Source organism: Emydura macquarii, unplaced genomic scaffold (genome assembly GCF_026122565.2).
Source record: "Emydura macquarii macquarii isolate MOO-44397 ecotype Brisbane River unplaced genomic scaffold, CSIRO-AGI_Emac_v2 contig_2994, whole genome shotgun sequence".
Taxonomy (NCBI): domain Eukaryota; kingdom Metazoa; phylum Chordata; order Testudines; family Chelidae; genus Emydura; species Emydura macquarii.
This window is the reverse complement of record NW_027133131.1, coordinates 4,254,993-4,270,985: the sequence shown is the minus strand read 5'-3', so window position 1 is coordinate 4,270,985 and position 15,993 is coordinate 4,254,993. Positions and strand designations below refer to the sequence as shown.

The 15,993-nt window shown below is 46.1% G+C and overlaps 1 protein-coding gene across 1 annotated transcript; it reads left to right on the top strand.

Annotated features, from left to right (window-relative positions):
- Positions 1–6,884: 6,884 nt before the first annotated feature.
- LOC137140966 (keratin, type II cytoskeletal 5-like) lies at positions 6,885–14,685 on the top strand. The gene is made up of 9 exons (XM_067529723.1): positions 6,885–7,532; positions 8,459–8,673; positions 9,663–9,723; positions 10,462–10,557; positions 11,759–11,923; positions 12,342–12,467; positions 13,718–13,938; positions 14,143–14,177; positions 14,288–14,685. Exons 1-9 carry the CDS (start codon positions 6,885–6,887, stop codon positions 14,683–14,685), a joined length of 1,965 nt encoding a protein of 654 aa, XP_067385824.1.
- Positions 14,686–15,993: the final 1,308 nt, after the last annotated feature.

Genomic DNA, 15,993 nt, shown 5'->3' with positions numbered 1-15,993 from the left:
AAGTTGGTTCAATGGTTAATTAACCTCACTGAGGAAAAAAATTGGCACCTTAGTTCCGATCTGAATTTGTCTCGCTTCAACTTCCGGCCACCGGATCTTGTTCTACTTCTGTCTTCCAGATTGAAAAGCCCTCTATCAAATTTCTATTCCCCACGTAGGTACTTACAGACTGTGATCAACTCACCCTTTAACCTTCTCTTTGGTAAACTGAATGTTTGGCTCCAGGCCCGCCGATAGGAGTAGGGTAGGGGGCTGCAAGGGGAACAATTGCCCAGGGGCCAGGCGATTTGAAAGGGTCCAGGCAGATGGGAGGATAGAGATGTAGCCTCTTCCTCCTCAACACCCATTTTCCCCCCGAGGCCTACGCCACTCGTGCTCTCTGCCCTTCCCCTGAGCCGAGCCTATTTATTATCTGCCCTGCTGCAGGTTCCCGGGTGGCCGAGGATGCTGTATCTGCTAGTCAGCTTCCCAGCTTCATCAGTAATCTCCCGGGGGAGAACAAGGGACCCAGGAAGCTGAGTAGCAGATGCCCCCCGGGAGCCTGCATGGCACATAATAAATAAAAGTGTGCTGTGGAAGCCCACTCGGACCTGAGCCCTCCATTTTCAGGGGGCCATTGACTGTCCTGCCCTGAGGCTTGGGACTGGGCCTGTTGAGCTTCTTGAGCTTTCACTGGAAGGCACATTTCCCATCCCTTAATCATTCCTGTGGTTCCTCTCTCCCCAGTCTCCAATTTCTTAACATTCTTCTTGAATTGTAGACACAAGCACTGGCCGTAGTATTCCTTGAGAAGTCACACTAGGGCCAACTACCATGGCCCAATAACCTCCATGCCAGGGGTTCCCAATCTTTTTGGCCACAGATATTTTTACAACCGTCAAGGGCCAGCAGGAGCCCCCCTGCAGCCAGACGGAAGGAGTTCTCTTCGCTGATCTCCCAGGCTGCAGCAGGAAACCGCACCCGTCCTGTAGCCCCGTGTGCTCCATCTGGGTCCCTAGGCAGTGGCTCCCTTCTGCAGCCAGGGGGATGGGACATCAGTGCTCCCCTCTCTGGCTCCAGAAGGGACCCCAGTGCCTAGGGACCCAGGTGGAGCACTTTGCCTTTCTCCATGCCACAGCCAGGGGGAGGGGAGCGCTGATCTCCTGCTGCAGCAAGGAACCGGCACGTTTAGCCGTGCGGCAACGTGCTCGCTTGGGTCCTTAGGCAGTGGCTCCCTTCTGCAGCCAGCAAGAGGGGAGCCGCGGGCCACTTTGAAAGCCCTTGTGGGCCCCAGGTTGGGAACCACTGCTCTACGCCTGCTTGAGACTCACCGGCATGTATATCCAAGCAGCACGTTATCTCTTCTGGCTACAGCATGGCCCTCAGAACTCCCGTTCAGCTGATTGTCTTTTTCATTGTCACTGTTTCCCAGGAGCGAGTCCTCCGTCCCATCGACCTAACTTGCATTCTTGGTTCCTGCAGGCAGCACTTTACATGTGGCTGCATTAAAACACACGTTGACCGCTTGTGGCCAGCTTACCGAGTGACCCAGGTGCCTACGTATCAGTTGTCCTCTTCATCATTTACAGTTCCCCAATCTTTGTGCCCTCTGCAAACCTGAGCAATAATGATTCGATGTTTTCTTCCGTGTCGTTAATAACCACCATTCGCAATGCTGTCCCATGTGGGTCCCAGGATATGAGAGACAAGGGGGGGGTGAGGCAATATCTTTTATCGGACCAACTTCTGTTTGTGGAAAAGGTAAGCTTTTCACCTACACAGACCTCAAGAAGACCTCGAAAGCTTGCCTCTTTCACCAACAGAACGTGGAACAAATAAACGATATTACCTTGCCCGCTTGTCACTCTCATTGATAAAAATGTTGAGTAGTGGAGGACCAATCTCTGCATGAGCTACTAGAAACACGCATGCTTAATGATTCCTCATTTAGTTACATTTTGAGACCTGCGCTAGCCAGTTTTTAAGCCCTATGATGTGGGCCATGTTAATTTTGTAGTGTTCAAGTTTCTTCATCAAAATGTTGTGCAGTACTATCTAAGTATATTACATCAAGACTATTATCTTTCTCACCAAACTTATGATCTCATGAAAAAAAAGTAACTTCCTTCACTTGAACTGGACTCCAAATGGCATCTGCCTCCGCCAGACGCCTATAAATGTAAAGGTGCGGTACATGGCCACAAAATTGCGAGTGGTATGTAGCTATGTAAATCTGTATTGATACCTCCAGAGATGGGCAGAGGCAATTTCAGAAGAGTGCATAGCCAGGGAATAATTCCCCTCTATGATTAGTGGTGATGATGATGCAGTAGCACCTATGACCCTGTTGTGCCAGGTGCTGTACAAACACAGAACAAACTGTTGGTCCCTGCACCAAACAGGTTCCATTAAGTCTCCTGGGGATGCAATGTAATGTTCAGTGGGCCCTCCTCTCTTATTTTCAAGAGGCAGGCCATGAAAAGGATGCCATTACATGCCCTGTAAGGGGCTACTAGCATCTCCAAACAGCAGTAGTTGCAGAATGTGGGCTAGAAGGTCTCAAAGCAGCCAGAAGTCGCATAGGTGAAATTCACTGAGGTGGAGACCCTGATAAATTAGATGAACTCTTCAATGACTTAAGTTTAATAAACCTACCAGCACAGATCTCCTCGCCAGTGCTTTCTGCTTCGACTCTTTGTTTGTTGTCTGCCTAAGTAAACTGTCAGTTCTTTAGGGTGGGGGAGTCCTGCTCTATATTAAATCAGTGGCTGTTTTTGCTCTGGTTTCACGGAAGCAAGAGCATGTTTTGAGTAGCTTGTAAAAAAAAATAATAATAAAATAGGCAGTGGGTGCACTGGGATTATCTGAAAATAACTCTGGAACTCTGGTTGGCAATAAAAATTCTCTGTTCTGCAAAGGCCTTTTACTATTCTCCAGTTAATGAGTGACAAATTAGATCCAAATCATTTTGCATGAAGCCAAGTCAGGAAACGATCTTTGGAAGTTACCTCTGTTCTTGCACTTGCAAATTGGAGGTGCACGTCTACGACACTTTGCGGCATAAGGAAGTGCTCTTACTCACAGCTGAGATTTCAGTGGATGGTCGGAGCCTGAATACCTTAGAAGATTTGGGCCTAAATGACTCACCCCGGGTCACCCAGGAAGTCTAGAGCAGAGCAGATAACTGAATCGGACGCTCAACTAGCACCTTAACCACTGAACCATACTATTCTTTGACTTTCAATATTAGCTTGGTGTCTAGTTGCCCTAAAAAAGCCACCCCTTCAGGCTGCTTTCATTGGTTATGAAGCATGATCTAGTGGAGTGGTCTCGATCAGGGGTACACGTACCTCTGGGGCTATGAAGACTTCTGGGGGGTACAGCAACTCATCTAGATACTTGCCTAATTTTACAACAGACTATCTAAAAAACACTAGCAAAGTCAGACAAACTAAAATTTCCTACAGTCAATGACTTGTTTATATTGCTGTATGTATTATACACTGACATGTAAGTGAACTATTTGTGTTCAATTGATTTATTTTATACTTATATGGTAAAAATGAGAAAGCGAGCCATTTTTCAGTACTAGTGTGCTATGACTTTTTAGTATTTTTATGTCTGCTTTTGTAAGCAACTAGTTTTTAAGTGGGGTGAAATTTGGAGGTATGTAAGACAAATCAGACTCCTGAAAGGGGTACAGTAGTCTGGAAAAGTTGAGAGCCACTGATCGAGTGCAGTGGTTCTCAGCCTTTTTGGGCTCAGGACCCATTTGTAAATGTTTATGGCCTGTCGCGACCGAATAAATAGGCTGGGAGTGAGTTTGGTCCGATCCTGCCCTCCGGTGGCGTTGGGTCCTGCCTGGCACTCACCCCACAGCGATGGCTTCTGCAGCTCCTGTGATGTGGGGCTGGCTGGGCTTGGCTCTCCACGCTGGGCGTTGCAACTTCTGGGGTTTGCAGGGTGGCTCAGGTTTGGCTCCGCCTCCCTGACTGGACCAAATTTGTGTGAGTGAAGTTGTGACCTGGCTCATGGGGTTGCCGTGCCACTCACTCAAATTTAGCCCTGTCTGGGCTAAATCTTAGCGGTGTTGGGACCCCAGAAGTTGCAGGGCGAGCCCAGCCAGTCCTGTTGGACAGGAGCTGCCGCGTGACCCTTTGAAACATTCTGGCAACCCAATTTTGGCTCCTGACCTAAGCCATGGTTTAGTGGAGAGGGGAGATTTGAACTCCTGCTCTCAGCTTTGGCCAAGGCTGCACAGGTATTCAGTGAGCGAGTCTCTCTGGTGCTAATTTTTTGCACCTTGACGCATGGCCAAGTAGAGAGGGATTGGAGACCTATATTTAATCCTACTGCCTTCTCTTGTGACCTTGGGCAAGTCACTGAATTCACCCAGGACTTCAGTTCCCCAAATGCAAAATGAGGATAACGTTTCCCAACTTTCCAGGAGTGTTGTGAGGATTAAACCCATTCATGCTTGAGATGCTTGGTTAATTGGATGGTAACTGCTTAAATGGCTATGTGCTGCACAGCAAATGTGGGAATAAGTGAAACTACAGTTATCTGAGATCGTGGTACTTACACACTAGGAGATAATGTAAGTTTTTCCTCACAGTTAACCCAACCAAACCTTGGTTACCTCCATGCAGATTTGTCTTTGTGTCACCTCTTTGTCAGCTGATGAAGAAGCAAGCGGCTTTCCCTGCATTTCTGCCTAGGCATTTCTCCGTACTCAGGGCTGCTGATACAATGATGTTGCTTTGGTTTGCAAAGCTGGAGCTCAGACTGTCTATCAAGTTTGAACTGGATGCTGAAGCTGATTGATGATAAAATCACACTGTAATTTCCTGCCTTTGGCTGGAGACACTGCTGTGACTCAATCCGTGTGTTAGCTGAGTGCACGCAGTGACTGTAATTAGGCCATCAACATTCAGCTGACTTAACAATTCCCTTCTGTCGTAATGGAGCTGGGATATGAGATTTTATGATCCAATCACGCTGCTTACAGAAAAATGATTGTGTATTTGGCAATCGTCAGAGAAGCCAGAGAAAAAACATCCAAGTTGTTGTATCTGCAAAAGCATAGCACCTCCATGCATCTTGTACTACTGTGTGCTAAAGTGGAGCGAATTAGACTGATCAACAAAACTGGAGTGTTTAGTATCTGTGTTGTATGGAGAGTGCATTGGTTATGGTTTGCTGCACCTTTAAAGGGGGAGAAGGCCCACTGCAGGGCTGGCTGGCTGATGTTTTGGTTTTAGAAGCAGCCCACTATGAAGGAGTCAGACACACTGTGCTCTCTCTCGTGGCAGCCTGGGCTAAAATTTTCAAAAGGGTAAAATTTTCAAAAGCTTGACTCCAAACTCCCATTTTTTTCAGAAGGACTTAGGCCGTTAGAAGCCCAATTCACACTCAGGGAAAGTAAGTGGGAGGCTCCTGAGTGCATCAGCGACTTTTGAAAATGGGACTTAAGGCCAGATTTTCAAAGGTATTTAAGCAGCTAAAGATGCAGGCTAGTGCCTTGTGTGGTTTCTCAAAAGTGATCAGGAGCCTGACTCCAGGGGCAGTTCAAAACATTTTGCCCTATGACTTGGATTATTTATTGGTGCTGGCTGAATATCAGAAAACAATTCATTGACTACATTATTGGCAAAATTAGTCAACAGGTGTATTTGATAAATAGTATTCAGCCAGTTAATCATTTGCTACTTATTTATTTATCTCTCTCTCTCTACCTGGTTGTGTGCCCACAGTCATCACCATTGCATCTGTTGACACAGCAATTAAACACTCATGGCTGGCCCGGGTCAGCAGATGGGCCTGTGGATCTCAGGCTGTGGGGCTGTAAAATTGTTGTGTAGTCAGAAGAGGGGAAGATGGTCCCAGAGCCTGGGCTGCTGCCCAGGCCCGAATGTCTACGCAGCAATTTGCCACGGGTCTTTTCTTCCAGTGTAGATGAACCCTGGGTGCCTGATGTGTCCATTGACGCTTCTCAGTGTTGCTTATTTGCTTTTAGTCCTCATAATAACACGGAGGACAAGGGGGTTGGCTCTCCATGTTGGTCATTGCATTTCTCATTCGTGTTGCTGCCCATGTTATTCATTATACCAGAAAATCAGATTTACAGATTATAGGCTTCACCTCTGCAGGAATTAGGTCCACAGGTAACAGGAACTTCCATGATTTTAGGAAGCTTCTGGGAGAAAAGCCCAAATTCCTCCTCGCTGGTAAAGTTTTATTTTTATGAGAAGGTGCAGAGTCTCTGCCAATTGCAATATGCCGAGCTCCCGCTCTAGATTGGGCAATTGGTTCTCAGAAGCCAAAGGCAATTTTCCATGGAGAAAGCAGATTTAGGGTGTCATCAGCGGTGTGTTTGGGGAATTGTGAAAGCTCTGCTATTATCTGGCATTCCCTAAAATGTTTGCCTGCCATGGGGCTTTTCAAGATAAAGATACAGATAAACTGAGTTACCCATTCCAGAATAAGGAACAAATTAATGATTCATTGCATCTTTTAAAGAGAGATCAGCTCAGACACCCTAAAAAAAATCCAAGACATCTTAGTCATGGAGAATTACCATTGGGTATAGGTGGTGGTGTTCTTGGTTTTTGTTTTTTGTTTCTTTCCCCTTCTGCCCTGCAGGGGCGTGTAACTGGGTAGGGTCAATGCTTGGCAAATTGAAGATCAAAATCTGTCAACCACACCACGCTCAAGAACACAATAAAATAATATCCTCTGTCACGCCCATGCAAACCCAGCCCAGCTCCTGAAACAGCTAAAAGGGAGCATCCCCAGCACAGGATTCAGAGGGACTCATTTCCCTTCACGCTGCACTCACCTTCTTGCACCACAGCTTCGGTGATTCTTCTCTTCTTCGTCTTCTACTCGGTTTAGAAGGAGCAGCCATGTATCTCCAGGCGAGCACTAAAAGCACTGGAGGCACCAAAACGGGCTATAGCTCGTGCTCTGCCATTGGTTCAGGTGGAGGAGGAGGGGGCAGAAGCCAGGGTAGCTACAGCTCCTATTCATTGTCCAGGGGCTTTGGAGGTGGTGGACGCTGTGGAGGCTTTGGAAGCAGGAGCTTGCATAACATAGGCGGAGGTGGAAGGATTTCCGTAGGGAGTTCTTACGGTGGAGGGTTTGGGTGCAGAGGTGGTGGCTTTGGTGGCTATGGCGGAGGAGCGGGTGGCTATGGAGGCGGAGGAGTGTGCGGCTTTGGAGGCGGAGGAGCGGGCGGCTTTGGAGGCGGAGGAGCGGGCGGAGGAGTGTGCGGCTTTGGAGGCGGAGGAGCGGGCGGCTTTGGAGGAGCGGGTGGCTTTGGAGGAGGAGGAGGACCATGCGGCTTTGGGGGACCCGGCTTTGGGGGACCCGGCTTTGGAGGACCCGGCTTTGGGGGACCCATCAGACCTGGCGGCATCCAACCCGTTCAAATTGACTCAAGCCTCCTGAAGCCGGTCAACGTAGAGATTGACCCCCACATCCAGCAAGTGAAAAATCAGGAGAAGGAGCAGATCAAGGTCCTCAACAACCAGTTTGCCTCCTTCATTGACAAGGTGAGAAGACAGGGCGGCAGGGGGGCACTTTGAACTCCGCTGTGCACTGCAGAAGGAGATGTTTCTGTATTTCCATCTCAGGTTTGGTAGGAGAGGAAAATAGATCATGGGTTTGTTATTAACCAGTGAACAGAAAAAGGCTAGAATTTCTCATCCAGAGAGACAGCAAGATCAAAAGCTTCTCCTGCAAGGGCCTTGTTATGGATTCAGCTACCCCAGGCTACTCTTTGACTTTCAGCTGTAGGATGCTCCAGGGAGTCACGTTCAAGTCATCACGACATCTTTAGCCTTCACTAGCTGGTCTTACGACTGTGAATTTCTGTTTCTGTGTGGCCTCCTTGCTTATCAAAATGCTACGTGTTTATTAATATCATTTGATGACCCATTTATAGTGGAAAATCATATTTCTAATCTGCTTTAATAGGGCAGATCCGCAGTTTCAGTGCAGCTATGCCAGTTTACACTCGCTCAGAATCTGCCCTATAATATTTGCAGTGATGGAGATCACTACTTCATATTCTTTTTGGTTACCATTATGAGTTTTGCTTGAATAGTCCGAAGATATATTGCAAAGTGCTGGTTGGAGGGCTGTGGGGGAAAGGGGCGGAAATGCTTTTGCAAAAAAATTTTCTCCTAAAATGTTCAAAAAGTTGAAACACTTCAATGAGCTCAAAGCTTTTGTAAAACAGGGTGAAAATGCTACAAAAAGGCAACTAAAATTTTCTGCTGTTTGGTTTCAAATTCCAAAATTTCATCAACATCTTGAAATTTCATCAACATTTTGAAATTTCTTACGATTTTGACCACCTTCTATATTACCGTTCAACAGGGAGAGAGCTCTCCTGTTTTCACGACGCAGCGAGATCCTTGAGTAGTATTCCAAGTATCAGAAGACACACCTTATCCATCTGCTTGTTGGGTTTCAGGTCCAGTTCTTGGAACAACAAAATAAAGTTCTGTCCACCAAGTGGGAACTCTTACAACAGCAAGGTGGAGGAATACTTACGAAGGACCTAGACCCCTTGTTTGAGAATTTTATCCAAAATTTGAGGAGGCGTATGGATTCGATCGCAAGTCAGAAGGGACAATTGGAATCAGAACTGGACAACATGCAGCACTATGTTGACGAATACAAGCACAAGTAAGTGCATTAACAGAGTAACAAAGAAAACGTTACATTAAATTAAAACATATGACAGCGAAAGCAAACTCGATCAATCAATTTACCGTGCCTTACCACTGTCGGAGGGTGTCTAGTCTTGCCCATGCGTGAACTCTTTGATACCAAAGATGGCTGAAAATGCCAACATAGCCTAATTTCAAAGGTACAAATGGCAGCGAGGCACCTGACCATGGGAAGTCAATGGGAATTGGACCGTTAATTCCAATCTGCGGCTTTGAAAATCTCAGCCTCATGGAAAGAAAGATAAAACTCAAGAACAGATAAACATTTTTATTCACTACTTAAGAAAAAGACCTCATCCCATTCCATTTATAGGTATATAATAAGCAGTGGGGGAGAGGGAAGGGGGTCTAATATTGTTCTTTCTTATCCTGGGGTAAATCAGTGGTGTTACACCAGCTGAAATGAAATGTAAAGGGAGAATCCAGGCCATAGGTCCTTGCAGTATTCTTCTGATGAGAAGGAACTTTGCAAAAATGTGTAGATTTCGAAAGAGAACTAGACATTCGCAGCTTTCTTGAAACAACTCTGAGGGGTGTGTTGTTGAGGTGCATAGGCATCTTTCAATGCTTTGCCCAAGGCCAGACGTAAAGTTTGTGGTGGCCCAGAGACATAAACCCACATCTTCAAAGTCTCACTGTAGCATCCTACCAATGGAAGAAGTGTGTTTTGAGGAGGGATCTGAAAGTGGAAAGGACGTAGGCATGAAGAATTGGGTCCTATCTGGATGCTAGCATGAAGGAGTTGGTGGCAGTACAACATGAAGAAGCAATTAGGTGCAAACCTTTGGCATAGTAAAATGGGGAACAGAAGGAGATAAGAACAGAAAGTTAGACAGGAGCTCTGATTTAAATATCTAGATTATTTGATATTAGACTTGACTTTTCTCTTCTCTCTTTAAACAGCAAAAATTAAATAAACCCCGCTTGTCTCTTGACTTGTAACAGGTATGAAGACGAAATCAATAAGCGTGCAGCAGCTGAGAATGAGTTTGTGGTGCTCAAGAAGGTAAGCAAAGAAACTAATTAAGAAATGTGGTGGGAAGCTTTAAACATGGCTTCAGCAGAATTCTGTATTTAATGAAAATATAACCATTGAAAACTGTAACTGGAAGGAAAAATGCCAGTTGGACACAGACCTACCAAAATACCTGAGTATTGATACAATACCTATGTATTGATACAACCCAATATCCACTTGAGATTGGGTAACTGAATTTGTGAGATGCTCAGAAAAGTATGTCTATTTCTGTGAAATATAGGTATTTCTGTGGTGCCCATCACAGAGCTTGCTGAGTGCTTGACAAAAATTAACACACACAATCATGGAAGATTAGGGTTGGAGGGGACCTCAGGAGGCCATCTAGTCCAATCCCCTGCTTAAAGCAGGACCGACCCCAACATCTTTGTTCCTTACAAGTCAGCTTCTAAACCCAATGTCCAAAAAATCTTCCAAAGGGATATTTGGTAAGGAGAGAATGGTAGGAGAAGGCAAGAAAGTCATTCTAAACTTAATATTGGTATAAATGAATGACTTTATGCCATGTTACCTTGGTCTTATTGGAATGGGTAATAAAATAACTAATCCTGAATGTCCTGGTTCCCACATCTTTCTGAGTTGTACATTTGAAGCCCCAACAGAGGAAAGCTATTTCTTTATAGGGAACACAGGATGCTATTTCTGCGATGCTCAACCATCCTCAAAGGGAGATTAAACAATTCACTGTCTCTCTGATCTTTCCGTCAGGATGTGGATGCTGCCTACCTGACTAAAGTTGAGTTGGAAACAAAGGTGCAAGCTCTCAGGGACCAAATCGAGTTCCTGGGATATGTATTTGATGAGGTAAGGAGTCTTCCTTTTCCTTTGAGCAGCTGGTAATTGGGTGATGTAGGTCCCTTCCAAAGAGACTTGCCTTTTATTAGATACTACGGTGAGGTTTCTTTTGGGTGATGGCTAGAGCTGTTTGAAACTGATGATGAATTTTTTTTTCCCTCTGCAAACATTTGTGCAAGAGAGTCTGACTCCACACAGATATAGACTGACTCATTTCTAACCTGGAACCAAATGCTAGGCACTCCTCACCTTTGCAGTGCCAGATTTTCAGAGCCGCTGACCACCTACAGTGTCTGCTGAAGTCAATAGGGGCTGTGTTTGCTCATTGCTTTTGAACATCAGCCCAAATATTTAGATCCTAAATATGGATCTAGAGGCCTAACTTTAAGCAGCCCCGTTTGATCATTTTAGCTGCAGACAAATGGACTAAGATCAATGCGGAGGCCAGTTCTAGCCCCTGCTTTGCCATTGTTTGGCCTCAAGAATTCTTGGCTGTTATTGCATAGCACTTTACAGACATTGCATTAAATCCTGGCCCTAATGAAGTCAGTGGGACTTTGGCCGTTGAGTTTAATTAGGCCAAGCTGTCACCCATTGGGTTCAACCCAACCAGTGCTTACTGACGTAAGTAACCCTGTGTTTATATGTAGTTCAGGGATGCTGCCATGCTATCTAATTACTAGGGCTGGTGGAAAAACAGGAGAAAATATTTCTTAACAAATTTCCAAACCACGTCTGTTGGGAAGTGATTGGAAAGGGCTGATTTTTCATTTTTACATCTATTTTTGTAGAATATTATCCCTTCCCCCCGCACCCCTTACTTTCTATTTTTGTATAATGGGAAAAGAGGCAAAAAATTTTCATTTTCCAGTTTCATCTGAAGAATGAAATTTAGTCATAAAAAGTTTTATTTTTGAGACAAGGCTGTTTTTCGACCAAAACATGGTTTTGCTTTAAGAATTTTGATCTGCTCTCGTAATGGCTGTGGCTTTGGAAACAAGCAAAGGGTTTTTTTGCAACACGCTCATTTCTGTAAGATCTCCTCAGTTGTGTTTATTCTACTACAGAATATTTCTATTCTAGTCTGAAACAGTTGAACAGGTCTCCAGAGGAAGACTTTAGACTGGAGAATAAGCAAAGTGTAAGAGATGGGAAATAACATGAATGAAAGATACAGTTGAGAGATGATTAATGTTTTGGTGTCTTGCAGGAATTATCTCAGTTGCAGACAATAAGTCGTGACTTGTCAGTGGTTGTGTCCATGGATAACAGCAGAAGTCTAAATATGGAGGGCATCATTGAGGACGTCCGAAAACAATATGAGGAGATCGCTCAGAGAAGCAGAGCTGAGGCTGAGGCTTGGTACCAGAGTAGGGTAAGTAATCAAGCCGCTAAAGATACTTGGATGGTAAATATCACTTACAGCTGATTCATAAAGACTGCTCAGTTGCAAAGGAAGAACTAAAGGTAGTAAGCAAGTGTTCACAGCTATAGGCTTCCATGCAAGATCTCCCTGCTAACACACAACCCAAGAGGATCCATAGCCCATGCTTGGCCAGGAATTCTGAATAGGACCAAAGACGTGGGGTGGGATCATGGGGTCTTCACACATTCCGTGTTACAGAGAGCCTTATTTCCCAAAGAGCTCTGCATCCAGGCGGGAACCTAAAGGAGACCAGATAGGCCAGTATGGTGGGCAGCAGACACAGCACGCCAGCTGCCTAACAATTGCCAGGTGTTCTGTGGGCAGCAGTGATACGCGGTTCAATGGTTGTTTTATTTCTGGCAATCAGTATGAAGAGTTGCAGAGCACAGCCGGAAGACATGGGGACAACTTGCGCAATTCCAAGCAAGAGATCCAAGAGCTAACCAGGAATATCCAGAGACTGCGGTCTGAAATTGAAAACATAAAGAAGCAGGTATGGCTCGGGAACTTTTCATATGGACCAGCATGGGGCTGGATCAGGGATAATATTCCCTTAGAATTCAGGAACAGCGGTAGAGTTCTGGAAGCTGTTTGCAGCCCTGCAGGTCTTGCTCCTGCCTATGAAGACATGACACTCATTGAAGTCAGGGCAACCTGCAGGCCTGTAGGAACTAGCACTAGCTTAGAATGTGTTTGCCGCTCAGATTTACCTATCCGGCTCCATCTCTCAGCACTTTGTCATAGGGGGTGTGTGGAAATGGAGAGCCAAGCTCTCCCGTGGGCTGCTGACTCACACGGGGTTGCAAATGCATGCACAACATGGAGCCAGCCTGATGAGTGAAAATTGTGGTTGACGTTGGCTTGCGAATGCGTCTCCAGTAAACCTCTGCAGTGAATTAGAACGTTATGGGCCTTGAGTCACACAGCCTAGTTTGGTGTTGTGGTTCAGATTACAGCATGTGAATAAGCTATCAGGGCTGGGTGACAAGGGTGGTGCAGTGGGTCAGGGGCTGAACTGGCAAGCAGGTGATGTCTGACTCCTGGTGTTCTAACTCAGGTGTTGACTCCCCAGATAACAGATTTCATAGTCTCTGCCGAATACACAGGGGTTGATAGATCTGCTGGCCAGGGACTGAAGTCTTCCGTTAGTTTATTCCTTTTCACAGAGCAATTTATTCTTCTTTGTGTGCACATTAAATTACTCCAACCCACGACTAATGGGGTGTGGTCGCTTGGGCTCTCTGGCCCTCCTCCCGCTTGCCAGTGGCAAGGTGTTCATAATCTGAGCCAGGGAGTAAAGGGAGGAGGCCAAAGATGTGTAATTTCTGCTTATTCCTTGCATGGCAGTTGGAACAACTAAGCCCTATACATGGCCTTGGGCAAGTCACTGCCCTTCACTCCCCTTCCCCCTCTGTAGAGCAGGGACATCGATACGCACCCTGCTTTGAATACAGCTGGTGGAAACTGGTGATCCTTGGGTTTTTTTGTTTGTTGTTTTCCCCTCCCGCTTCCAAAAATTGGTGTTTCATTGGAAAATTTCAAGGTTTCGGTGAAAACGTTTTGGCCGAAAACGCCCAACTTCGGATCTGGGGCAGTGCGTTTTGTTTTGGATGGGAACATTGACCTTTCGGGCAGTCTCTCCCTTTCCCCCCAGCCCGTTTTCCAACCACCTGGGCGTTTGACGAATTCCACGATGAAGTGGGTTGATAGTGGATTTTAGACCTGGCCTTTCTTCTTTTGCAGGAGGCACATCTGCAGTCTGCCATCGCCGAGGCAGAGGAGAAGGGTGAATTGGCGCTCAAGGATGCTCGGCAAAAGCTGCACGACCTTGAAAGTGCCCTGCACAAAGACAAGGAGGAGCTGGCTAACTTATTGAGAGAGTACCAGGAGGTGCTGAACGCCAAGCTGGCCCTGGACATTGAGATTGCCATGTACAGGAAACTGCTGGAAGGAGAGGAATGCCGGTGGGTGCATTGCCTGTTGGGATGTGTACTTCAAATTGTGCAAAGTTCCCAGGTTTGCTGGGAAGAACGAATAGAAGTAGGAAATAAATAAATACTTAGCAAAGTGCTGTGCACTAAGGGTGTGAAGTTGTCAAGTGAGCAGGGCTCAGTTGAAGGATGACCTGTTCTACTGGATGAATGACCTTTGTTCCTTTTTCTACACAGGATATCCAAAGGTGGAAATTCTCATGTCAATGTCTGTAAGTAGCTTATGTATTCATGTCAATAGGGGATTACAGGGGATGTTGTCTGGTCCCTGGGGTTTGTGGACTGCCCTTATGCTGACCATGTTCCCGTGCTTCTCTTGCAGCGGTGGTAGGCAAGACCACTGCTATTGGCGGAGGCGGAATTTGTGGTGGTGGATTTGGAGGAGGCGGCGGCGTAATCTATGGTGGTGGATACGGAAGTGGAGGAGGAATCTGTGGTGGTGGATACGGAGGCGGAAGCGGAGGAGGAATCTGTGGTGGTGGATATGGAGGAGGAAGCGGAGGAGTAGTCTATGGCGGTGGATACGGAGGCGGAAGCGGAGGAGGAATCTGTGGCGTTGGATACGGAGGCGGCGGTGGGCCCTGCGTTGGCTTCTCTTCTGGAAGTGGAAGAAGCCATGGAGGCGGTGGTAGCATTGGGCAGAGCTCCAGTGGCGGTTCCACCACGATCGTACGGCGAACCACCACGTCTTCGTCCACCAAATCTAGCGGGGGGTACTGAGCGTGGAAGCCAGTCCCCAAAAGGAGAAGAAGCGTCTTTTATCTTCCAATGGCAGCAGCACAGCCCACCTGAACCCAACTCTGGTATCCAGAAAAGAAACGAACTGTGTCCTTTACAGCTCACGCCCTCAAAATGCCACCTGATCCCTATCGCATCTTCCCAAAAGGGAGTGGGGTAGCAACACACCATCCTGGGTGGCAACACCCGCCGGTTTAAACCAAACACCAGTGTCCATTTAAACACACCCACCAATTTAAATGTTGTAAGACCCTGTAAAGCAATGTATCATTTGAGGATATCAATAAACAGGGAGCGGATTTAAAGGAGGGAGAGCGCTGCCTCGCTGCATGCACTGTACATTTTTGGCTGTTTGTGGCTGTCAAGGGGGTAATGTGTATAAAACCCATCTTTCCTTCTCTTTTCCTAAAGCTTCTTCCTAAAGGGCCATGTTTTCTTGGGTGCTATTGTATTAACTGTGCCTTGGCTCCCCTGTTTGCTTGCTTTACAAATAGGTCGAAATTGCGTGCCATGTGGGAATAGTTGTAATCCATCCTAATCTGAGTTGAGGAGTTAGGAATGGGGGTATCTCGGCACAATAGCCTTCCCCTTTATGGATTGATTTGACAGGTTTGTTATTTTTGCTACCCAAAGACAGACACTAGCAAACATTTACCATAAACAAATGGCTTCCAATTCAACTCAGCCCCCACCCTCCTTTAGTTGCACCTGATTCCACCTGATGTATTTGTGCCTTTAGTGTAAAGAGAACAGAGCAAACGGTTCACTGCAAAGCATTCTGTGATGTAGAATATACTGCACTGTACCATCTACTTACCTTTCCTGCTCATGGGACATCCCATTTTCTTGGAGTGTGACCATTTTCAATAAACTGCAGACAAGTCAGATGATGTCTATGTGTCATTATTATTCAAGAGTTAATAGATCTCTGGTCAGGATCCTGAATGGAAAAGCCCGAGCTTTTTTTCTGCTTTAAAAAATAGAACTGCAATGATGCTGTTGGCTATATTCCCAGCTGGTGCTGAGTGAAGGTCTGTTGAAGGTCAATGGTTGAAGGTCAGCGAAGGTCTGTTAAGTCAATGGACCTACACCAGTTTACAATCTGGCCCTGTGTGTTCTGAAATGTTGTTAAGGTTATTTACATAGGGTTCAGTTCGTAGAGGCAGGGCAGTTTGAATGTCCTGCAACTTTGTTTTGTTTTTTTGAGGTCATTGTGGAGCTGAAAAGAAATAATAAGAACTGGGCCTGGTTCTCAATGATGCTCATATTACGCCAGTGTGACGCTATTGA